At 45.9% G+C, this 25,993-nt stretch overlaps 1 protein-coding gene across 2 annotated transcripts in view; it reads left to right on the top strand.

Annotated features, from left to right (window-relative positions):
- The window catches only part of FGD5 (FYVE, RhoGEF and PH domain containing 5), a 148,510-nt gene that overhangs the window by 98,484 nt on the left and 24,033 nt on the right, over positions 1–25,993 (top strand). The window contains exons 6-12 of one of the 2 annotated variants that reach the window (XM_037802593.1): positions 8,991–9,151; positions 9,372–9,528; positions 10,115–10,202; positions 11,912–11,962; positions 12,590–12,648; positions 20,510–20,581; positions 21,512–21,580. In XM_037802593.1, coding sequence (XP_037658521.1) covers positions 8,991–9,151; positions 9,372–9,528; positions 10,115–10,202; positions 11,912–11,962; positions 12,590–12,648; positions 20,510–20,581; positions 21,512–21,580 — 657 coding nt within the window. The remainder of the gene's footprint in view (positions 1–8,990; positions 9,152–9,371; positions 9,529–10,114; positions 10,203–11,911; positions 11,963–12,589; positions 12,649–20,509; positions 20,582–21,511; positions 21,581–25,993) is intronic. The other variant, XM_037802591.1, reaches the window with a different exon arrangement.

The raw sequence follows: 25,993 nt of genomic DNA, 5'->3' as shown, positions 1-25,993 counted from the left end.
GGGTAATAGGTAAGCATAGATTTAGCTTTGTTAGAAATTGTCAGACAGTTTTCCTGATGTGTTATAACCATTGTTCCCCATCCCTGCCAACCCTTTGTTTTGCCAGTCTTTTTAATCATGACCATTCTGGTGATTTTGTAGTGTTTTCTCATTGTGGTTTTAATTTGCATTTCCCTGATGAGTAATGAAATTGAGTATCTTTCCTTCTGTTTATTACCCCATTTGGAAATACTCTTTTGAGAGGTGTCTTTTGCTTGTTTTTATAATTGGGTTGTCTGTCTTTTTCTTGTTGATTTGTGGGAGCTCTTTATATATTATAGATTCAAGTCCATTCTCAGATATATGTATTGTGAATATTTCCCCAATCTGTGGCTTCCCTGTTTGCCTTTTTGGAAACAGCTTTATTGAGATATAATTTACAATTCACCCATTTAAAATGTACAATTCAGTGGTTTTTAGTGTTTTCGCAGAGCTGTGCAATCATTACCACAGTCAATTCTAGAACATTTTCATCACCCCAAAAAGAAACTCTGCATCCCTTAGCCATCACTTCCTATTTCCTGTATTGCCGCCACACTCCCAGCCCAAGGCAATCATCAGTCTAGCTTCTGTCTCTACAGACTTGCCTTTTCTGGATATTTCTTACAAATGGATTCAAACAATTTGGGGTCCTTTGTGATTGCTTCTTTCACATAGCTTGTGTTCAAGGTTCATCCACGTTGCAGCATGTATCAGTACTTCATTCTTTTTATGACCAGATAATATTCCATTGTATGGATGTTGTACATTTTACCTTATCCATTCATTTGGACATGTGGGTTGTTTAAACTTTTTGACTGTTATGAAATGCCACTATGAATATTCTTATTCATAGCAAGTTCAAGTTTTTGTGTTGGTATGTTTTCATTTCTCTTAGATATATACCTAGTTGTTGGATTGGGGGATCCTGTGGTAACTCTATATTTAACCTTTGAGGAACAGCCAGACTATTTTCCAAAGTGGCTGCATTGTTTTACGTTCCCACCAACAATTTCTCCACATCCTTGATAACACATTATTGTCTTTTTGATTATAGCCATCCTGGTGGGTATGAAACTGTATCTCATTGTGGTTTTGATTTGCATTTCCCTAATGACTAATGATGTTGACCATTTTTCATGTGTTTATTGGCCATTTATATATCTTCTTTGGAGATAGGTCTATTTAAATATTTTGCCCATTTTTTTAATGTGAAATTAACCTAGAATTTAGCCTAAAATTAACCATTTCAAAGTGAACAATTCAGTGGCATTTAGTACATTCACAATGTTTTGCAACCACCACCTCCATCTGAATGCAAAATATTTTAATCACCCCAAATTAAAACCCCATGCCCATGAAACAGCCACTTTCATTCCCCTTTCTTCTCAGACCATGGCAACCACCAATCTGCCTTCTGTCTCTATGAATTTATTTTTTCTGGATATTTCATAAACATGGAAACATACATGATGTGGCCTTTTTTGTGTAAGCTGCTTTCTTTTGAGAAAGTGGGTAGCTTTTTTCTTTTCTTTCTTTCTTTTGAGGTTCGTCTATGTTATAACATGTTGTAACTCCCTCCTCAGGGCTTAGCCCAGAGTGGGTGCTCAGAGAATGTTTGTTGAGTGACTAAGGGAATGAGGACCAAATATCTTTTGTCCCCTTCCTCTTGTTAATTACATTCAAAATGTTGTGCCTCACTCTACAGTCGATTTGTTCAAACACCACAATTGCATGGAACTTTGAATAGGAAGTGAGATACAGTAGGTTAGTATAGGCTGGAGTGAAATAGTGACACATCCCAGAGTAATTTGGGCAGATAATAAAAAATATATTTACAGCCTCCCCCTCTCCAGCTCCGAGGATCTGGGGGAAGGTGCGGATGTGTTGGACATCCTCACCTGGACTGGTGTTGATGTTGTCACAAACATTGGGACTGGCGGTTTGATGTGCTGAGCCCTTGAGCATGGGACTTGCGCTTATGAAGCTCGTTACCGCAAAGGAGAGTCTAAACGTGCATGTAATTGTGCCTAAGAGTCTCCCCCTTAGTACCTCTTTGTTGCTCAGATGTGGCCCTCTCTCTCTCTAACTGAGCCATCTCGACAGGTGAACTCGCTGCCCTCCCCCCTACGTGGGACCCTACTCCCAGGGGTGTAAATCTCCCTGGCAATGCGGAATATGACTCCTGGGGATGAAGGTGGACCTGGCATCGTGGGACTGAGAGTATCTTCTTGACCAAAAGGGGGATGCAAAATGAGACGAAATAGTTTTAGTGGCTGAGAGTTTTCAAATGGAGTCGAGAGGTCACTCTGGTGGACGTTCTTATGTACTATATAGATAACACCTCTTAGGTTTTAATGTATTGGAATAGCTAGAAGTAAATACCTGAAACTACCAAACTCCAACCCAGCAGTCTGGACTCCTGAAGACAATTATATAATAATGTAGATTACAAGGGGTGACAGTGTGATTGTGAAGACCTTGTGGATCACACCCCCTTTATCTAGTGTATGGATGAGTAGCAAAATGGGGATAAAAACTAAAGGACAAATGGAGTGGGATGGGGGATGATTTGGGTGTTCTTTTTTCACTTTTATTTTTTATTCTTGTTCTGGTTCTTTCTGATGTAAGGAAAATGTTCAGAGATAGATTGTGGTGCTGAATGCATAACTATGTTGTCATACTGTGGACAGTGGATTGTATACCATGGATGATTGTATGGTGTGTGAATGTATTTCAATAAAACTAAATTTAATAATAAAAAAAAAATGTTGTGCCTCCATCACCGCCATCTGTTACTAAAACATTTCCATCGTTCCAAATAGGAAACTTGTGCATTTTTTTCCATTTTTAAAATTGTGAACTTTAACATATATACATAACATAACTTTCAGTGTATGATTTCACAAGCAGAGAACAAATCTCAAAGAATGTCATGGGTCACAGTTCCACATTTGAGCCATTTCCATTATTGTAAAATATAACATATGTACAGAAAGGTGTCGTCTCCTGACATACAACTCAACAAGCAGCTGTATAGGTAATTTCAAAAATTGTTATGGGTTATAGTTTCACAGTCTCAGTCCCTTCCCTATTATGCAATGCAAGGTATATACAGAAAGGTGAAGACCTTCAAGGCACAATTCAATGAGCAGCTATAGAGCAAATCCCAAAGGATGCTGTAGGCTACAGTTCCAGTATGTCATTTACATCCTTGCAGCCATTCTAACACCTCAGCATCCAAAAAAAAAATGTTAATTATATAAAGTTTCAGTATTCATAGACCTTTGTCAATGTTATCTTGTTTGTCACTACCCCTTCCTCTCCCTTGATCTCTTTCTCCATCTTCAGGGGTGTCCAGGCAGTGAGCACCCTAACTTGTTCATATTAAAGGGGGTGTTGACAGTATGGGGAAGGGGGCCACATCTGACAGTTGATCTTAAAGAGACTGTTGCCTCTGAGGAATCCATTCCCTCTCCCCATCCCACCCCCTGGTAACCTGTATCATAGATTCTGACTCTATATGTTTGCTTATTCTAATTATTTCGTATCAGTAAAATCACACAACATTTGCCCTTGTGTCTGGCTTATTTCACTCAACATGACGTCTTCAGATTTCATCCATGTTGTCTCATGTATCAGAACTTCATTACTGTTTATGGCTGAGTAATATTCCATTGTGTGCATAGACCATGTTTTGTTTATCCATTCATCTGTTGATCCATTCATCTGTTGTTTCCACTTTTGGCTGTTATGAAAAAATGCTGCTGTGAACACTCATGTCCAAGTATTTATTTGAGTTCTTTTGGGCATGTGCCTGGGAGTGGAATTACTGGATCACATGGTAATTCTGTGTTTAATTTTCTGAGGAACTGCCAAACCTTTGCTCATTTCTAACTGGTTTTTTTTCTTTTCATTGTTAAATTGTAAGAATTTTTTATATATTCTGGATTCTGGACCCTTATCGTATATATGAGTTGCAAATATTTTATTCTATTTTGTGCATTTTCTTTTCACTTTCTTGATAATGTCACATTCACACACACACACAGTACCCAAACCGTATCAGCTTCTCAATTCCTCTTCCAGCTCTGGGTCTTTGCACACACTGTTGCCTCTCTCTGGAACACTCTTCCTCTTATATCAGTTTGGATGTTGCCTCCCTGGCAGGCTTTCCCACAGCCAAGTCACATCCCCCTCTTCCAATTTGCCACATCCCCTGTGCTTCCCCCATCACACACTTAGCCCTGTGTTGAAATAATCTTTTTACTTATCTCTCCTTCCCAATATTGCAAACTCTTTGAGGTGGAACTGGGTCTCTCCTGCTCCCTCTCTCTGCTCAGAGCTTGGCACAGAGTTGCTTGCTCAGAGAATATTTGTTGAGTGACTAAGGGGATGAGGGTTGGGTATCTTTTGCCTTCTTCCTGCTTTTGAAGTGGATGCCAGGACCCCCAGGTGCGATGAGAGGTCAGAATTATTGAGGCAGCAAAAACCTTTCGGGGAGTGGCGGGTGGTCCAGCTGGCACACACTTCCAGCCGCAGCCCGGGTTTTGAGAATGGCTGTTTGTGGCGATTCTGATTATGCTCCAGTTTTTGGAATGAGTCATGCTGGTGACGGCTGCCCTGCCCATTGGGACCGAGTCGATTGGGTGAGAATTAATTACAGATGAGAAACCAGCTTTCAGAGCAATTAATATCTAAGCTCCCTGGAGTGTGATGCAAACACAGCCGTCATTCTTGTCTTTGCTCGTCCTTCCTTTCCTCTCTCTCTTTTTAGCTGGGTGACTGTGGTTCTGGTCTTGGCTCCCCCATGACCTATTCTCCTTGTCTATTAAATAATGATCATGAAATCAGTCAATCAGAAAACAGTCTAAAGCACCTTCTCTGTGTCACACACTGTGCTGGACTTTAGAAACTTAGGAGAAAACATAACATATGTGTCCTCTATCCTAAAGATGTCATATTGAAAATATAGTTAAAACTAGCATGTGGACAGCACTTTGCAGTTTACAAAGCAGTTTTGATTATTAGGACGAGGCTCACAGCAACCTCATGCTGTAGTTGGTTGTGCTAGTTATTCCCATTTTACAAATGAGGGAAACCGAGGCACGGAGCGGTAATAACTTACCCAAAGTTGCTTGAACCTCAGGCAGATCAGATGAGGGTGTGTTGAAAGTCCTCTGCCAACCAGCTGCCTGAGCAAGGGGGATTATTGTCCTCGTCAGGATCCAGGGACATCTTGTTTCTTTCCCTGGGATGCCAGAGCTGAGAAGACACTGCAGGGCTGGAGGCACTGGGTCCTATGCATGGAGACTCACAAGGTAAGAGTGGGAGAGTTCACCTGTCCCAGATTGGCAGAGAAAACTTTCATTCCAGGTTCAGAATGACCCCAGTGGTCCTGGAGCCAGCTGTGGGCAGAAATAAGAGTTAAATTCCATCTCCCTCTAGCTACCCTCCCCCACCTGGTCTCACTTGCAACTCACGCTTTCTCCTCTGTCTGAAGCATGCTTTCAGGAAAGGCTCGGATCGCTCATGTGCAATGAGATTCGGTTTCTAAGTATAGCTCAAGTATATAAGAACACACATGACTTGAGCTCAGAGCATCCATTCATGAGTTCAAGATTCAGCCCCTAAGAATTTCTGACCTTCGTGGTGAGTCTGAGGGTCATCCCAGAATCTTCAACTTGCAGTGGCCTGGGCTTGCTGAGAGCTGGTCTCAGGAAGGAACCAGCTCAGCCTCCCTTCTTGGGACTGAAAATCAGGGTGGGGCCGTCCTCTCCCCAGTTCCCGGCAGGGCAGGTCACAACAGCAGGAGGTCAGTGAGGGACAGGATGAGGTGTTCAGGAAGCGGAGAACTTTGTAAGCTCGGTGTCTGTTCTCCCCTGGCTGACAGCACAGACAGTGGCCTCTTTGCAGATGTTCAAGGGGCAGGGTGCTAGGTGTCTCGCTCGCTCACTCTGTACCTTTTACTTTCTCTGTCTCGTTCTTTCCACCTTGCCCTCTTTTGCTTCTCTCTCTCTTCCTAGATTTCGTCTCCCTCTCTCTGCCCCGTGTCGCCTCTCTGCCCTTTTTCCTGTCGTTCTGTCACCTTGACTACTCCCTCCTGTCCTGTGCTCCTCACTAGGAGGAGAGAAGAGCAGAAAGCCTTCCTCGAGGCGGGGCTGCCTGCCCAGGCTCTAAGGCACTTTGGTCTTTCAGATCTTTACATAAAGAAGGCCGTTTCCACAATGGCCAAAAAGTGGAAACAACCCAAGAGTCCACTGACAGATGATGGATATATAGAATATCCCACATAATGGGATATTATCCAGCCATAAAAAGGAAAGTCCTGATACATGCTCTAATATGGATGAACCTTGAAACCATTATGTTGAGTGAAATAAGCCAGACACAAAAGGACAAATATTGTATGATTCCACTTATGTGAAATATCTAGAATAAGCAAATTCATAGGGATTGAAAGTGGATTACAGGTTACCAGGGGCCAGGAATGACGGAATGGAGAGTTATTGCTTAATAGGTATGGAGCTTCAATTGTGGGTGATGAAAAAGTTTTGGTAATGGATGGTGGTGATGAGAGCACAACATGGTGAATGTAATCAATACCACGGAAGTGTACACTTCAAAATGGTTAAAATGGAAATTTTTATATTATATATATTACCATGATATATATATATATATATGTATTTTTAAAAGGGGTCCTTTCTAGCAATGGAATCAACTGTCATAACCAGTAGTGAGTTCCCTATCAGGAAAGGAAATCAAACAAAGTAGAGCGATCTTCCTTCATGCATGTTCTAAAGGTTGTTCTTTCCTGATTTGGGCTGGACCACATGACCGCTGACCCTGAGATTTTCCTGATTTTCATTGCTCTCCAATTCAAGGTAGTTTCAGGATCCCCTGTGGATTTGAAACTGTAGAGCTGTATGTCATGCAAGAGCAGGTGCATTTGAAGATAACATATTTTTGTTGTGAGAAAGATGTTTTACATTGTTCACAATTTTAATATTTAATAAATTTATTTTAATTTTAAAAGTAAATTAAATGGACAGAGGCAATAGTAGCACATTATTGTGAATATAATTAGTAGTACTGAACTTTGTGTGAGTGTGGTTCATAAAGAAAGTTTAGAATCATGCATGTCAACAGAAGGAAAGCCAGAGGTTAAAATGGGAATGTATAACACAGTGAATCTTGTAGTGAACGATGACTGTGATTAATAATACGGATATAAAAAATTTCCTCCACGAACTATGTTCTAGTTTGCCAATGCTGCCAAAATGCAAAACACCAGAGATGGATTGGCTTTTAGAAAAGGGGGTTTATTTGGTTGCAGAGTTATAGTCTTAAGGCCACAAAGTGTCCAAGGTAACACATCAGCAATCAGGTACCTTCACTGGAGGATGGCTAATGGCATCTGGAAAACCTCTGTTAGCTGGGAAGGCACGTGTCTGGCATCTGCTCCAAAGTTCTGGTTTCAAAATGGCTTTCTCCCAGGACGTTCCTCTTTAGGCTGCAGTTCTTCAAAAATGTCACTCTTAGTTGCTCTTGGGGTATTTGTCCTCTCTTAGCTTCTCTGGAGCAAGAGTCTGCTTTCAACGGCCGTCTTCAAACTGTCTCTCATCTGCAGCTACTCTTTCAGCTCCTGTGCATTCTTCGAAGTGTCCTTTTTGGCTGTAGCAAGCTCTCTTCTTCTGTCTGAGCTTTTGTTGGGCTCTAGTGAACTAATCAAGGCCCATGCTGAATGGGCAGGGCCACGCCTACATGGAAATTATCTAATCAGAGTTATCACCTACAGTTGGGTGGGGTGCATCTCCATGGAAACACTCAATCAAAGATTTACAATCTAATCAACACTAATAGGTCTGCCCACACAAGATTGCATCCAAGTTAATGGCGTTTTGGGGGACATAATACATTCAAACTGGCACAAACTAGAACAAATGTCTCAAACTATTACAAGGATTTAATAATACAGTGGTATATGGGGGAAATGCACTTACTGCAAACTCTGGACTATAGTTAACAGTAATATCTTCATAATCTTTCATCAGCAGTAACAAACGTACCATGCCAATGCTAAGGGTCAATGATGGAGAGGATGAAGGATACAGGATGTTTTGGATGTTCTCTTTATTTCCTTTTTTTTTTTTTTGCTTCCTGGAGTGATAAAAATATTCAAAAATTGATCATGGTGATGAACATACAACTATGTGATGATATTGTGAGCCATTGATTGTATATTTGGGATGGATTGTATGGTGTGTGAATATATCTCCAGAAAATTGCATTAAAGGAAAAAAGTGAATTAGTTATTGATACAGAAATTTTAGATAATGGAGACAAAAAGACAAAAGTCATTCCTAATTCCATATCCCTGACACAGCCACTGCTTGGCATTTTGTTGTATTTTTAGCTTTTTCCTTTGTTCATTTTTTATACAATTGCATTAGTGTGTGGAAACAACTTTGTACCGCTTCTTTATTTCTTAGCACTACAGCATGAATGTTTTTACATAGTCACCATCTTCATTATTTTTAGTGACCACTTAATACTCCTTGGAGCAGATGCACTATGATTTCTTTAGACTTTGTTTTGAAATGACATGGCACACAAACCTCTGCAAAGATGGATAATTATAAAGCAAGAGCTTGGTATTTTTTTTCAGAGAAGGAAGGGCCCAATTTCTCACCCAGCCCATTTATGACAAGCAAGCAGGGGGAGGCATGAGTTTGCTTTAAGCCCTGCTCTGTGCCAGGAACTGTGTTGGGTGCTCTTTGGGCATCAGTTAATTCAGCTCTTATGAGCACAAGGTGCGTGTTTTACAGACGAGAGCGTTGGGGTCTGGGGACGCTAGCTTAGGGTCACATGGCTGTCTTTGTGTGGGTGAGGCCTGCCCGGCTGTGCCCTCCCAGAGAGGTCTTAGGCTCAGTCCCATCACCCTTGGGTAATAGGCCTTTGGGTTTCAGGATTTCCACGGAGCCATCGTCAAGGCCTTGGATGAGATGGACCAAGAGGGCAGGGACCCGTTGGCCAGAGAGGAGCTGAGGCTCGGTCTGAGCAAACTCCCAGCCATCCATGAGCTTCATCGGGGGATCTTGGAGGAGCTGGACGAGAGGCTGCTACACTGGTGAGCACTCCCCAGGCACCCACCCTCTTTTCTGTTTTCCTGGGTGGGGGAACATGCCTCTCCATTTTTACCGATGGTTAAGTCATTTGCCCAAAGTAAAACAACTGTGGAAGGACAGAGCTGGGAAACCTGCCAGGGATAGGACTCCAGCAACCACTCTTAACCTCTCTGCTGATGACAAGGCTGAGTTCTCGCTGTCCTGTCCCCCTCCGTGCTGCAGGGAGGGCCAGCAGAAGGTAGCTGACATCTTCCTGGCCCGGGAGCTGGGGTTTGACCACCATGCGGCTCACATCCTGCAGTTCGACAGGTACCTGGGTCTGCTCAGTGAGAACTGTCTCCACTCTCCCCGCCTGGCAGCTGCTGTCCATGAATTTGAGGTGGGTCCCATGCTCCTGTTCTAAGGATGCTGGGGTGGCAGTGGGCATGGGAGCATTTAATGCACATGGATGGGGCAGCTTGGTTAGTCTGAGGTTGGGGAGCAGTGAGGAGAGCCTGGCTGGGGATGAAAAGTGTGCTTCCTCAGGAGGGAAAGCCCAGAACCCAGAACATGCCATGTTGGGCAATTCAGCAACAGCTCGGTGAGACCCGGCCTTGGTGAGGATTTCAGTGGCATGAGCCAATCTGGGGTCCCAGCCACTAGGGTGACCAAGGGGTTACCAACACCGGCCACAAACTGGGAGTCTGTTACTGGGCAGAAAAAAATTGGGAGCAAAGCAGGGACTAGGAGAGGAGTATCACCAAGTATCTCACCAACTGTGGGCCTGAAGCAGTGAACAAACGAAGCAGGATGGGGCTAATCTGGGAGGGCTTCCTGGAGGAGGGGAACCTGGTTTTGAAGATGGGAGAGAAGTTCAGGTTGGCCAGAATGAGATGTGGATGGGATGGCGTATTGGGATACGGTGAGCCTGGTGCCTGAGGCAGCAGTGTCTGATGGAGTCTTTTCCTCCTCTCTCCTGGGAACAGCAGAGTCTTCAAGGAAGCAGCCAGAGTATGAAGCATCGGCTGCTGAGGGTGGTTCAGCGCCTCTTCCAGTACCAAGTGCTGCTCACAGGTGGGCCCCCAGGAGGTTAAGATGGAGGAGAGCCCCTGAGGAGGGGGTAGAGGTGACCATAGGGATGGTGATGATGTCATGGAGAGTGATGACCTCCCTCCCATCTCTTAGAGGAAAAGAGAGGCTGTGCGAGGAGGAGAGGTTTGCTCCTAATTTCCTGCCCACCCCCTGCACCTATGGAACTACCTGATTCTGCCTCTGTTTGAGATTGGATCTTCTCCTGCCACCTTGGAAAACTCACTTCAGTGACCACCTCCTGTGTCCTTCAGCCTCTTCACCCTAAAAAAACAAAAGCCCAAGACCTTCTTCCCCCATGTTGCATTTTCTCCCTGTCTCAGCCAGGCGACTCCTCATTTCACTAAAGCTGCTCTAATGGAGGTCACCAAAGCCCTCCCATGGCCAGAATCAGTGGGCCTTGTCAGTCTGGCAAGACCTTCCTTTGGCTTTGGCACTGCCCGCCTCTGCTTCTCAAAACCCTTTCCTCCCAGTGTTTCTGTGATACGCTCGCTTCACGTTTTCCTCCAACTCTCTGGCTGCTCCTTCTCCATCTTCTCTGATGGCCTCTCTTCCTCCACTGTCCTGTAATGCCAGTGATCCTTGGGGCCCATCCTTGGTGTTGTTTCTTTCCCAGTCTGCAGACTCTCCCTGGGGCATGGCACCTTCTCCCCATCTCCACCTGCCAAAGCACCTTTGTATCCATTCTGAGCTCCAGACCCAAGTGCCTCCCACATGGCCAGAGATCCCTGCCCTGGGGAGCTGATACTCCAGTGGGAGAGACAGATGCTACATATATACACACATATCCATGTAGTTTCAGGTAGTAACGGGGCTATGAGAAAATGCATAGAGAATTCATTCATCTAATTCAGCAAATCTTTATTGGTCAACCTACTGTGTACCTCAATGCTGGAGGTCTAACAGTAAATTAAACAGACTCACGCCTTGGCACTATGGAGCTTATTTTCTAGTAGGGAAAACAGACAGACAAATAAGGAAATCAAAATATAATCTAATGTCAGTGATAAGACCTCTGATGAAAATAAAGCAGGTTAAGGGGGCAGAGAGGAGTGGGGCTGCTGTTTATAGATACGTGGTCAGGGACATCCTCTCAGAGGATGTGGCAGTGAACAAAAATCTCAGTGAACTGTGGCCAGGAGGCCTGTAAAGATCTGGAAGAAGTTCTGCCTGTTTCAGGCAGCGGGAATAGCCTGTACAGAGGCCCTGGGGTAGAAGAAGCTTGGCAGGTTCAAGAAATAGCAAGAATGCCAGGGTGGCTGAAATGGAGTGAATGGGGTGGGAAGTGACAGTTGGAGAGGGACCACACTTCGTAGAGCCTTTATATGTGTTAAAGGTTGAACACATCACACCCCACTGTGTTGATTTTCACATCTGTCTCCCCCAGTAGACTGTCTGCTTCCTGAAGGCAGGGTTTTGCCCTGTTTGTGTCTGTATCCTGCAGACAAGCACAGGGCCAGGCACACAGCAGGATCTCAGTACAGACTTGGTGAATGGGTGAATGGGGGCAGTGACGGTGGTCCTAGGGGCCTGTCATTGTCCCCTTGTGGGATCGTGCTGGAGCACATGGGTGAGATGCATTCTCCTGGAACTTCCCTTCCATCTCTGGAGAAGGAGGGGTGGTCGCAGTTGTGGACAGGAGGATCTGGCCTCACTGGGTCCTGACTGACTCTTGGTTCTTGTCCTTCCTACAGACTATTTAAATAACCTTTGCCCGGACTCAGCTGAGTACGATAACACGCAGGGTAAGTCCAGCAGGAACCAGGAGAAGGGAAACACATTCCGGTTTTGACCCCTTCTCCCCCACGTCTGGACTCTAGACCAGTCCCCAGGCCTAGGAAAAGCTCCCGCCCCAACAGCTGGATGCATTCTGGATACAAAGCCTAGGGGGTTTCTGCAAGAGCCTCCGAATCTTCAGAGATGATTCCTTCTTTGCCTCAGCCATGGGGAATCCCAGGGATGAGCGGATGTCCAGTCAAAGGAGGAGACAAGAGTGACCCAAATTTGATCTAAAAAGCTCATCCCCGTCTCCCTGTTTCCTCCCGGTTCTGTTTGGCTGTCCCTCCATATGGCCTGCCAGGGCAGTCCCTGTTTCAACATACTCAGTTTACAGCCAGGGAGACTGAGGCACAGGGTGACCAAGTTATTGTCAAGGTCACTTAGGCGTTAGTGGCCAGGAGCTGGGATGGGGGCTGTGACCTGACCACCCAGTGGGGGAAATGGGTGCCACCTATTGACAAGGTCCTGCAACTGCAGCAGCATCAGGCAGTGAGCGGGGAGGGACAGAAAGGGACTGTGGCCAGGGAAGAGGCTGAGACGGCAACTAGACTAGCCCCAAACGGCCCGGCTGTCTGCTCTGCTTCGCTCCCCAGGCGCACTGACCCTCATCTCCAAAGTCACAGACCGTGTCAATGACAGCATGGAGCAAGGGGTAAGTCCACCCGTGGGCATCTTCCTCAGATGTGTGTTCCAGGACTCTCCTCTAGCCCTAACTTGCGACATCCCACTTTTAGAGGGCTTCAGGCAAACCATCTGCCTTGTGGGACCCTGCAAAGAGGCTTAGGTCTTGGCCTTGATACTTGCTGTGTGACCTCGCGTACTGCGTGTCCCTCTCTGGGCCTCAGGTTCTCCATTTGAACAATGAGAGAGGCTACAGACTTGTACAGATTCTCTAAGTATTGCCCCAACTCTGTAGTCAGCACACCTCAGATCTACCTAATCAGAATTTCTGGGGTAAGGACCAGAGATAAGCATTTTTAATTTTATGCCCACAAAGGTTTGAGAATATGTGGACTCTTAAGTGCACATCTGGTTCTGACAGTGTGAGACCCTGTGTTGTTAGACATTGATCAGGAGTTTACTGGGTTTCTGCCATGGATGGCAAACTTCATTCCTCATGCCAGCTCCGTTAAAGTGGTTGCCATTGTATTTGTGTCCACATATTTACTACTACACTGAGCTGCAAATATGCTAGGGCTCTGTGTTGAGGATGATTCTGAGGCTGAGTCCTTGCTCAGTGGAACGAGTTCAGGGATCAGCAGTGATGTCTTTCCACAGGCACAGAAGGGGGTAATGGTGATATGTGCTGAGGAGTTGCTTCCTTGTGCTGTAGCAGACTCACAGAGCATCCTAACAGCGAGTCACCCACAGACAGACGAAGAGGAGAGAGAGACCATTTATTGGACACCTACTAAGCTTTGGGCTTGTGTTGGAGGCTGGAGATACAGAGATAAGACGTGAATCCCAGCCCTTTGAGGGAATCACAGCTTGGTGGAGCAGTAAATAAATGGACACCAGGAACCAAGATACATGACACATGCAAGAGAAAATGTACAGGGTCCTGAGAAAGGAGGCAGCCCTCCCACCTGGGGCTAGGAGAATACGTGGTAGGAGAGATGCCCCCATTGGAAGGATTTCTACACAGGTCAAGAAGGAAGAGGGAGCCAGGAGGAGGGCAAAGGCATGGAGATAGGAAAAGGTAGGATGGTGAGAGTTCAGAGTCACCAGCAAGGCTGGGAGAAGGGGACGGTGTGGGAGAGGTAGGGCAGGAGTCAGGGAGGAGAGGTTGCGACTGGCAGGTGAAGGGGGGCGAGCTGAGTGTGGAGCCAGCTGGGTATGGAGAAACAGGCCAGTTTCCCAGGGCTGTTCTCAGGGTGGGTCCTCTGGTCCTCAACCCTCCCTCTCTGATGTCCGCTGAGCCCCCTGCTCTTTGTCATTTTGGCATCCTGTACACGCAGTGGTATTTCACTTTGTGGAGCCTGGTCACGGCTGAGCAGCAGAGAGGCCGGGTTCTCCATCATTTCCCTTAGCCTGGGCCACCTCTGCGCCCATAAAGAAAAACTAGGCCAGGGAGCCATGCATCCTCCCTCCCATGGGTGAGCTCACGCATGCAGCCCCCTCCTTGGAGGAGGAACGGGTGGAGCCGATGGCCAAAAGCTCTCCTGGCTTTCTCCAAGGCCAAGGTTGCACCGGGAAACAGGCTGCTCATTGTCTCTCAAGCCAGCTGTGGACAGCTGTGCTAGGGCCTGCTGGACACTAGCTGTCCCCACCCCATGCTTGCTTGGATCAGGCAGGGACGGTGCCTGAAGTCCAGATAAACCCCGGCCCAGAGACAGAGCTCAGTGACTGTGAGACATGGTGTTCTTGATGTCTGGGCTGGGGCTCTCCATCCCCCTGGCCACCACCTCAGCTCAGGCCTCATCCCCTCCCGCTTGGACAATTGCCGCAGGTCCTTCCTGGCTTCTGGAACAGCCCTGCCAAATCATTCTCCACCTGGCAGCCAGAGCAATCCTTTAAAAATATGTTTTATGATGCTATTGCATCTTTCTGACAAGCCTTTGGGCCTCCACTTTGCCTTCAGTAGAGTTTGGAAAGTACTTATTGGTTGTGAGGATCAAAGAAGGTTTCCTGGAGGAGGTGGCATTCACCATTGCCAGAACTCCTCACTCATCCACAATGGGGAGGACATACCTACCTGCCCCACTGCTTGAAATGCTGTTAGTCTGAAGATTAACCTTGCATTGCCTTTGCTGCGTTCTTGCCTGCAAAATAAAGTTTGCTAATGGTGGGGAAAAAAAAAACAGAAAACAAAACCTCATTTGGATAAAGTGCTGACAGCCAGACCAAAACGTAAATACCTTATGTAAGGACAACCTTGTAACAGAAAACTGCTGGCTCTGACGTGAGATGATCAATGAGCTTCCGGGAGCATGACTTTAAGAGCTGAAACCCAGGAAGCCCTCCCTCCAACCTATATCCTCACGTTATGATGGAAGACGGGATAAATGGGAACAGTCTGGAAGACAGGATGGAAAATGTCTTGGATGTAGGAAAGGGCACCTCCACCAGCTTTTCAGGAAAGGTTGTAATTTATTCCCACGTAGCATTCATGCTCATAATATAATAATAATAATAACAGCTGCCCCTATTGAGTACTTGCTATTTGCCTCACATGGCACTGGATGCTTTTTATCAACATGATTTTCCTTAATCGTCACAGTAACTGTGCAAGGGGAGTATTATCAGCCCAGTTTCACAAGCAAGGAAGCTGAGGCTTGGAGAGATGAGCTGCATTGCCCCAGATCACTCAGCTATAAATGTGAGAGCCGGACTTGCGTTCAGGTCATGCTTAACCACTAGCCAGGTTTCCTTGTGCATGGCACTCAGGATTCAGTCCTACAGCTGCACACGCAGTCTCGTGAACCCACATCTGCATGCCCCCACACAGCACCTACACATAAACTTACATAGGGACCATTCTTCTCTGTTTCCCACATTTGGATTTTTTTTTTTTTTTTTCTTTTTGATGACCATGACATGCGCCATTAAATGTAGTCATGGAGGCTTGGAGTTAAGAACTCCTTCAAAGACTAGCTCAGAAGGTAGATGTGCCTTGGTTCTAACTACAGTTGCTCAGAGAAGCCTCAGGAGATTCCCTAGAAGAAAAATCATCATACATCTTATTACAAGGTCAGGCTTTCAAGGCTTTTAAAGCCAATTAGCCACTAATTGTCCTCTTCTCCGCAGCATACAAGTGAAATATCTCCCTCCAGAAGACAGCTTGAGGAGACGTGGCAAAGTCTAAGTGTACCAATTTTCTGAAAAGGTCCTTATTTCACCTGTATTTTTTTAATAGACTTTACTTTTTAGAAGTTTTAGATTTACAGAAAAAATTGAGAAGGTAGTGCAGAGAGTTGCCAAACATCCCGCACCGTTTTCCCTATTAACACCATTAATTTGTCACAATTAATGAATTAATATGTTATGATTAACTAGAATAAAGTCCATACTTTATTCAGATTGCCTTAGTTTTTCCCTAAGGTTCCTTTTCTGTTCCAGGTTCCCCTCCTGGATGCCATGTTACATTTAGTTGTCGTGTCTCCTTAGACTCCTCTCGGCCGTGACAGTTTCTCAGTATTGCCTTGTTTTGGACGACCCCGGGCGTTTTTGAGGAGGACTGGTCAGGTGTCCCATAGGATGCCCATGCGTTGGAATTTGTCTGATGATTAGACTGGGGTTGTTGGTTTGGGGGAGAAGGATCCTAGCAGTCAGGTGCCATCTCATCACATCATATCAAGGGTCTGTACTAGCAACACGGTTTATGACTGTTGACGTTGACCTTGATCACCCGGCCGAGGTCGTGCTTGTCCCTGTAGGGTCACTCTCCCCCGCCCCCTTCCACACTGAACTCTTTGGAAGGAAATCACTAAATGCAAACTCAGCCCACACTTAAAGGAGTGGGGAGTTACAATCCCCCTCCTTGCAGGTGGGGTATCTACATAAATTATTTGGAATTCTTCTGTATAGGAGATTTGTCTCTTCTCCCCTCTTCATTACTGTTTTCAATCATTTATTTATATCGGTGTGAACTCATGGATATTTATTTTACACTTTGGGTTATAATCCAATACTGTTTTACTTATTTTGTGGCTCAGATTGTTCCAATGTTGGCATCGGGGGCTCTTCCAGTTGGCTCCTGTGCTGATTTCATGTGCCCCATCCTTGTGGGCTTTTTGCTTTTGGTTTTTAAGCATTTTCTTGCTTTCTGGCATATAAGATGCTCCAGACCCAACTTGTATGTTTCCTGTCCTGGTCCTGGAATCAGCCATTTCTCCAAGAACCTCTGGTCCCTTTTATTGGTGATTTGGGTGATAGGTATGCTTATTGATACTGGGGTTTCACTGCTTCTAATCCCTCTTGGCTGACACAGCAAAGAAATATGTGTGTGTAATAAGTGTACCTATGTAACCATCTGTATGTATATTAAACTAAACATGAGTTTTTACTGATGTCTCCAACTCTAATCCATTACCGCATGGCTTCTCTATAAATCCTCTCCTGGCTTCTCTGTGAATTCCCCCTCCAAAAGTGAGAAACCTGGCCCATTATCTATCATCCATTCACTTAATTGTTAAACCTGCCTTCATTTTTGAAAGGTAGTTTTCCTGGATATGGAAATCTGGGTTGACTAATTTTTTTTTCTTTCAGTACTGTAAAAATGCTGTAATTCTTATCTTTGTCTTTCTTTAAGTAATATGTCCTTTTTATCCAGCAGCCTTCAAGATCTTCTCTTTGGTTTTGATTTTTAGCAGTTCAACTATGATATGTCTATGTGTGTGTGTGTTTTTTGTTTTTGTTTTTGTTTTGTTTTGTTTTGGTGGGTGGGATGGTATTTTTGTCCTGTGCATATTTCTTGAGCTGCCTGGATCTATGGATTATTGTTTTTCATTGATTCTGGAAAATTTCTCAGCCACTGTCTCTTCATATATTTCTTCTACTTTGTGGGACTCTAATTACACATGTGTTAGCATATTCGATATTGGCCCGTTGCTCTTAGATCCTCTGTCCTCCCCACCCTTTTCTCTCTTTTTGTTCAGTGTGGGTAATCTCTACTGACTTATCTTCAAGTTCATTGATTCTTTCCTTAGCTGTATTCAGCTTGCTGTTAGGCCTGTCGAAGGAATTCTTCAGTTCTAATGTTGTGTTTTTTATTCCTAACATTTCCATTTGCCTCTTTTTTATAGTTCCCATCTCTGCTGAAGTTCTGCATCTGCTCATGCATGTCATCCATCTTTTCTACTAGCTCCTTTGACATATCAGTCATAGTTATTTTAAATGCCCTCCCTGTCGCAAAGGTCCAGCATCTGTGTCACCTCCCAGTCTGGTTTTGTTGAATGGTCTGTCTCTTGGCAGTGAGTTTCTTTTTACTTAATTTTTTGGGTTTCTCATCATTTTTTATCAAATGCCAGACACTGTATATAGAAGAACTGTAGAGATTGAGGTAAATAACATTTACACCCAGAAACGGGAATGTCTCTTTTTAGGATATGCAGTCAGTGGCAGTAGTTGAGCTGGCTTTGGGCACCACACACTTTGTCGCTTCACGTTCCTCTGGCAGGGGCTGTTGTAACCTTGTGCTTTTCATGGGACCCCTGGTGCTGGGGAGTTTCTCACATGTTCCTGCCCCATCCTCAGCTTTTAGCATTCCCTGCACTACACAAGGGGTCTCTCTCCATGCTCTTAGCCCTTCTCAAAGGGAGACTGCTGTTTCTTGTTGCTCAATGCTAGGCTCATGGTGTGCAAAGGAAGATTTCTCAGTTCTCCTGGATGGACGAGCCTCCATCTGAAGCAGAGTCTGTGAGCCAGACTGTCAGCATTCCCGACCCTCTCCTCCAGGGCAGCCAAACTCTGCCTGGCATCTGTGGCAGGTCTTGGGCCATTTTCTGCCTCTCCCGCAGCAGCAGCGGACCTCTTATTGTACTGATGCATGGTCCTGGACCCACTGGGTTTCTTTCTTCTCCCCTGAGGGCAGACAACTTTTGCTTCTACCCTTTCCCCAGAAGCAGCAGGTCTTGGCCTGGGCTCTGGAGGTAGGACAGTGTTCTGGTTTGGTAATGCTGCCGGAATGCAAAACACCAGAAATGGACCAGCTTTTATAAAGTGGGTTTATTTGTTTACAAAGTTATAGTTTTAAGGCCATAAAGTATGCAAGGGAAGTCAGCAACAATCGGGTGCCTTCACTGGAGGATGGCCAATGGTGTCCAGAAATCTCTGTTGCTGCGAAGGCACGAGGCTGGCGTCTGCTCCAGAGTTCTGGTTTCAAAATGGCTTTCTCCCAGGATGTTCCTCTCTAGGCTGTAGTTCCTCAAAAATATCACTCTTAGTTGCTCTTGGGGCATTTTTCCTCTCGTAGCTTCTCTGGAGCAAAAGTCTGCTTTCAACGGCCATCTTCAAACTGTCTCTCATCTGCAGCTCCTCTTTCAGTTCCTGTGTGTTCTTCAAAATGTCCCTCTTGGCTGTAGCAACTTGCTCCTTCTGTCTGAGCTTATATACGGCTCCAGTCAACTAATCAAGGCCCATACTGAATGGGTGGGGCCACACCTCCGTGGAAATTATCCAGTGAAAGATCTCACCCTCAGTTGAGTGATCACATCTCCATGGAAACATTCAATCAAGTCTCCAACCCAATCAACACCAATATGTTTCCTGCCCACACAAGACCACATCAAAGATCTGGCGTCTTGGGGGACACAATACATCCAAACCAGCACAGACGGTTTCCTGCCTCTCCCCCAGTGCTGAAGCATTTTGCTTGTGTATGAGAGAGGGGCCTGGGGAAGTGGACAGGATTTTGTGCCAGTCCCCCCAGTAGCAGCTTGCTGGCTTGCACCACCAAGGGAGGCCCTTTCTGTTCCCCTGCTCTGCCCCCAGTCCTTCTTGGGAACACTGGGTGGAGACTTGGGGAAGAGAGCTGCAGAGTGAGTGCAGGTGGGCCTCAGGCCTGGGGCTCCTTGTTATTCTAAACTGTCACACTAGCCAGCACTTGACCTTTAAGAATTCATTAACATTTTAGCTGCTTTCTTTTTACTCTCTTTTATGCCAACCACCTCTTCCTCCTGTGCATTGCTGAAGGCCTGACAGTTCCTGTTGTATCTCCTTGGAGGGGCTTGGATTTCTTTTCTGAAATCCGGTTCACTTGATTGCCTTATGTCCACAGGGTCTCGGATAGGCTTAAGAAATTTATGATTTTGTAGATTATCTGGCTTTTTTCCACTGTTGGGGTGGGAGCAATGTTCTCTTGCAGCTTTCCACATCATAAGCAGAAGCACCACTATTATATACGTTTTTAATGCATAAGATTTTATGCCCCAACACAAATGACTTTTCAAGGTGATTTCTCTGCACACAATTTCTGCCTGATTAGCTGACCTTAGACCTGAGCCTGCACAAGGGGTCATGCAGGGCTTTGGTGGAACCATGCCCATAAAGTGCCTAGCATAGCACTTGGCATACAGTAGGTGCTCAGTTTGTGGTTATGGTTATTTTTACTATTACGGGGAACTATGCAGGAGAAATGATAGCCTTTAGGATAACCCAACGGAGGACTGATGAGGAATTCCCAGGCATGCTTATTTTTCTAACCATGGGGTTTTGGGAGTGCAGAGCCAGTTTCCTCCAAAGGTAGTATGTCCAGCCATGGGCTGCTTGGTTACTGAAGTCCAGGTGCTCCAGGCCTTGGAAGGGACACAGGCTTAGAGAAGGAGCAGCGACCTAGAGACAAATGGGTATAGGACGGCGCAGAGGCCACGGGCCCATCCCCAGGGCCACCAAACCTTGGCGTCCTGCAGACCTGGGCACAAGTCCCAGTCCTGCTGTTGATAGGAGGTGGGATTTGGGGCAGGGCCTTGCTGGACTCCTTTTGGTTCCTCTGAAACAGAAACCTTGCCACCCCTTACAGAGATGATAAGACCCCTCGCCCTGACCATCTCCCCCTCCCCTGCTCCCGCCCACAGGAAAACCTGCAGAAGCTGGTCCACATTGAGCACAGCGTTCGGGGCCAAGGGGATCTCCTCCAGCCAGGAAGGGTGAGTGCCGCCCTGGGCAGGGGCAGAGGGCGGGCTGGCTGGCAGGCAGGCGGGCAGGCGGGCAGGCGGGGGAGGCTCAGATAAGCCCCATTGTTCGGCTGGGCTGGCCCCAGACAGGCCTGGCTGCAGGTGCTGTTTACCCAGGGAGCTGGGGAGGGGCGCTGGCTCTGCTGGGCTCACACTAAGGCCACAGGCTGCCTCCCCTGGTTTTCCGAACCATGCATCTGCTCCCTGGGCATTTAAACAAATGGTGCCAGTCAGGTTCAGCGTTCCCTGTGATTCTCTTCACCCCCGGGGAGAAGAGACAGCAAATATTTTTCATCCAGAGTTTCTGGGAAAGCAGATAAACTCTCGCAAGAGCCCCAATGAGACATCTGAAAAAGGCAAGTTTACCCACTTTTAAGCTTCCAAATGGAAAAACATAAAACTCAGCTCAATAAAGAGTCAAAAAGATGTTCATTACCTGTTATGGTCCACAAAAGAGAAGAGACAAAGGAATAAAAGATTGTGCTCAGGAGACAGCTGTAAAATCACATATAATGTTTTGGCCTGGGTTATCAATTCAGTAAAATATATTAAGCATCCATTTGTAGGCTCCAAAATTAAACGGGCCACAGAGACCGTTCACAGATCTTCCACTGCATTAGCAAAACTTCAGAGGCTCTGTTCTGAATGGCCTTGTGGTGGCAAACTAGGGAGGGAGTCATTGTTTGGAACACTCTGTGGCCAGTATCTGGGGTTTGGTTCAATACTTGGTGGAGCCGAGATGCGCTGCCTTCAGCGGCTGCTCCAGCATAAAGGAAGCATCTCTTATAAGCGGGGACTTCTCCCATGAGCTGGTCTCTGATATTCTGATATTCCCCTGCGAACGAGGGGAAGATATTGTGTCACCCTCAGCCTGATCACCTAGGTCTGCTTCTCTCGCCACAGGAGTTTCTGAAAGAAGGGACACTGATGAAAGTAACAGGGAAAAACAGACATCCCCGGCACCTGTTTTTGGTAAGTACCTGGTTCCCAAACCAAGCCCTGGGGCTGTCCAGTTCTGTGCAACTTTCTAAGGCCAGCATTCAGGTATAGCCAGAAGGAAAGGAAGAAGAGCAGAACAGAGCAGGATCTTTAGGATGGAGACCATTCTGTATGGCTGGGCTTTCCAGAAAGCTGAGGGCTGAACCCTTGGAAACCATAACATTTCATTCATTTATTATTTGAATGAATTTGCATGGAATGTTGCCAAAATTTAATTACCCATGTACCCACCTTAAGCATCCTAACACTAGGAAATTCTTAAACTGGGAATAACTGGTTCAACTGTTGTATTTAACGCATGAGAGAACAGAGGCCCAGAAAACCACGTTGACTTGACCAAGTCTCCCAGCATGTTGGTGGCGGAGGGCCAGAAGGGAACTCAGGTTTGTCACCCCAGCACAGCACATTTTCCACCGCACAGAAAACAGCATAATTTAATATTTTTGATGCTTTACAGCCACCATCTTGTGTACCAGGGGATGTCACACCTAGGGTATAATAATATCAATATTCTGTGGCTGTCGAGCTATAAGCAGCTTTTTTCCCCAGGCCTGCGACCCCAAGTGGCTGTGCCTTTTAATTTCTTCTACCTGCTGGGTGTAATTTTTCTCTCTGCTCCTGCACTGTTAGCTGTCCTTTCTTGTGACTCCGTAACAGCTACCTCTGACAGCCTCCTTACACTTTGTATCTGCTGTAGGCTGGGAAGCCTGCCTGGTTAGAATTATGTATGAACACATCCATTCAATGGAATATTACTCAGCCATTTAAAGGAATGACGTTCTGATATGTGCTGCAACATGGATGAACCGCAAGTGAAATAAGCCAGACTCAAAAGGACAAATACTGTCTGATTCCACTTATATGAAATATCTGGAATGAGCCAATTCACAGAGATGGAAAGTAGATGAGAGGTCACCAGGGTCTAGAGCGAGGGGCTGTGGGAGAATTATTGTGTAATGTGTGTGAAGTTTCTGTTTTAGATAAAGAAAAAATTTGAGTATTAGAAGGTGGTGATGGTAGCACAATATTGTAAAAGTAATTAATGCCACTGAATTGTACACTTAAACAAGGTTAAATGGGATATTTCATGGCTTATTATGGATGTATCTATATATCCACAATAAAAAATTTGAATAGCCAAATAATAATTATATAACCATAATTAAATAGATATGTGTCTTAGTTTGCCTGAGCTGCTATGACAAATACCACACAGCAGGTTGGCTTAAGCAACAAGCTTTTATTGCCTCACAGTTTTGGAGCCTAGAAGTCTAACGTAAGGTTGTGGCAGGGCTCGCTTTCTCCAAAGTCCGTAGTACAGCTGGTGATGGTCTTTCTCTATCAAATGGTGATCTGTCCCTCCTTGTGTCTGCTCGTCCAGTTTCTGCTGACCACTAACTTCTGGCTTCTGGCTTCCAGCTTCTACCTGTGGCTTTGTCTGATTTCATCTGTATTTCCTCTCTTTATAAAACCTTCAGTAATACAGATTAAGACCCACCATCCTGATTAAATTTGGCCTCATTCAAAATTAGACACTTCGAAATTCTATTTACAAGTAAGACTAAACCTTAACTAATAATAGCTTCTCCAGAGGGTCCTATTTACAAATGGGTTTATTCCCACAGGAATGCAGATTAAGATTAAGAATGTGTCTTTATGGGGGACATGATTCAATTCCTGATAATATATTAACTATATGTAAAACATCTCCTTCTCCTCCCCCTCCTCCTCCTCCTCCTCCTCCTTTTTATTCTTCTTATTTTTGTTTTATTATTATTATTTTGGGTAGTTTTGCAAGCACCAGCTAAGGTGGGAGTTGTTTCAGGGAGAAGCTAGAAACATGTTGTATCAGTCCTGTTAGGAAGAGTAGAATCTCATTGGAATTGGAGACGCTTGAGGCTTGACCCTAAGATTTGTTACAGGAACTTAAAAAAAAAAAAACAAAAAAAAACTATAGTAGGGAAAAGATGAATTGTGTGTGAAGTCAAGTAAGTAGACTCTGAGTAGGCTGCTAAAAATCTCTCTCCATCTATTTCAACCATTTACTGAGCGCTCTCCATGTGCTGGGCAACTGGAAACAGAGATACGTCACATTCCCTACCCTTATCCTTTATAGTCTAGTTATGAGCATGCTGCGGAGGGAATCTCAGGGAACTGTGGGAGCAAAGAGGAAGAACAAGGAGAGTCCGAGAATAAGAAGATGAACAACAGTAACTTCAGCAGCTGACAGTGACTGAGTGGTTACTGGGTGCTGTACACTGTGCTAATGAGTATTTCCCTGAGGCAGTGATACCCGAGTTTGTCAGGTGGAGAAAGGAAGGGTGTTCCGGGCAGGGGGAGCAGTATAAGCAGGTACCGGAGCGTGAGAAGTGTGGTGTGTTCGGAGCCCCCTGTGAAGCTCGTGAAACCCTTGGCTGCAGTTGGTCCTTCCACTCATGAGGTGGGGCCCAGCCACGCCCCTAATGGACCCTCCCCATAGAGGGGCCCCTCGAGGGATGAATTCCAGAGAGGGCTGAGGGTGCCGAGTAGCTCACTTTTCATGGGAAGTTCGGAGATGCTGAGCCTGGCCGGAGTGGGGCATCTCCGGCTGCCCATCAGGGTTTATCTGGGCTTTGGTGGCTTGCGACTGAGGCCCGAGCCAGGGTTCAGCGGGTCCCTCTGCTCTGCGTGAATCGCAAGGCGAACCAATTCAGTCTCCTCTCCTTCCCCCTCCCTCCTAACAGAGTTATCTTTTACCTCCCGTGCGGAACCTCTTGTTCCGGCTGGTTTGTGCTGCAGTGCAAGGGAGAGATTTGGCTACAAGCAAGAGGAGATTAGAGTTCTCGGGAAGAACTTTGGAAGGGATCTGAGAGCCAAGCTGTGTTCAGATTTGAGTTCTCAAAAGTATCTTAAAACACCCCACAGATTCTTGTATCCCTTTCTCTAGGTAGTTTTTTTTACTTCTGCTTACACACCTCCAATGATGGGGAGCTCACTGTCTGTTGTAACATTCATTCTACACTTCCTTATCCGTTTCCTTCTGTTTGCCAGGATCAATGCTGGGTGTGTGGCCCCTGCCTTGTTATGGATCCTGGAGTCCAGTGGGGCAAGTAGTCCCTTGTTTTATGTTAGAGTCTATATATTTGAAAACTCTTCATGGAGAAGTCTTATCTCCCTCAATGTAGGGACATCTGTGTGTTAATGAGCCAGACTGAGCTGGTTAGAACATCATCCGACCACTTACCCCCTTTGTAATCCTTATACAACTCCCAAACGTGTCTGAGCCTCAGGTTTCCCACCAGGAAAGTGGAGCTACTGAATGCTTCTGAGAATTAAATGTGAGGGCTTATGTGCTGGTACGAATAAGAAGCTTATTGGATGATAATTTCCTCCTCTCTTCTCTCCTGACAATTGTCCGCACAATCGCAGCTCCTCCCTTTGCCTAGAGCTGCAGAGTTCATTAGCTTCCTCCACCCTAGCCCAGCCCTATATAGATTTGGAGCCCATGGCTGGGTCCTCCAGAGTCCGTTCTTCTCCCGGATGAAAAAGGAAAATGGTACAGGATGGTGGTTTCTCCGGATGAAAAAGGAAAATGGTACAGGATGGTGGTGAGCAGTGTGGACTCGGGGGTCAGGCAGACTGGATTCAGATGCCAGCTCCCACACTGGCTATGAGCACACCTGTCACTTCTGTGAGCCTCAGTTCCCTTATCTCTAATACGGGGGCAATAATGTAAGTGAGAGAAGCACGTAAAGCAGCGGCTGGATCAGAGTGAGCTCTGTCCTGATCCTCCAAAGTCTCCCATCTGGCCACGTCCTGTTGCCTTGCTTGGCTGGTCTCCGTCCCTCTTGCGGGGACCTTGAGTGCCAGGCAAGGCTGCAGTGTTCAGCGTGTCCTCACCCAGCCTCCTCTGCCCTGGCTGCCCTGATCTCTATTTTCCAGCCACTCTGAGTTGCTTACCATCCCTTAAACATAGAGGGTGCTTGGAGGACACCCCTTCTCTGCCTTGGAAACTCCAGTTCATCCTTCAGGCCGTGCTCAAATGTCACCTCTTACAGGAAGCCTTCCTCCCTGCCTCCCTTCCTCCATCCCTCCCTACTTCCTCCCACCATTTCCCCAGTCTCTTTCCCTCCCCCTAGCATCTAGTACGGCCTTTATCACAGCCTTTCTCTCACTCAGTCATGATGATAAGCCTGTGTCTCTCAGATTCTCCAGGTGTTATTATGCCACAAGCTCTCCAAGGTGTGAACTATGGTCTCCTCTCTGCCCCAGCACAAGACCCGCCGCTGAGTAGGTTTTAAGAAATGTCAGATGAAGGGATAGATGGGAGAAGCCTGGACAGAAAGGTTCTTGAGCCAGGGAGCTCTGTGACAAACACTCTTAAGGCAGGATGTTTCTTCCTTGTAA

Source organism: Choloepus didactylus, chromosome 1, assembly GCF_015220235.1.
Source record: "Choloepus didactylus isolate mChoDid1 chromosome 1, mChoDid1.pri, whole genome shotgun sequence".
NCBI lineage: Eukaryota > Metazoa > Chordata > Mammalia > Pilosa > Megalonychidae > Choloepus > Choloepus didactylus.
The sequence above is the reverse complement of the archived record's forward strand: the minus strand, read 5'-3'. Positions and strand labels throughout refer to the sequence as shown.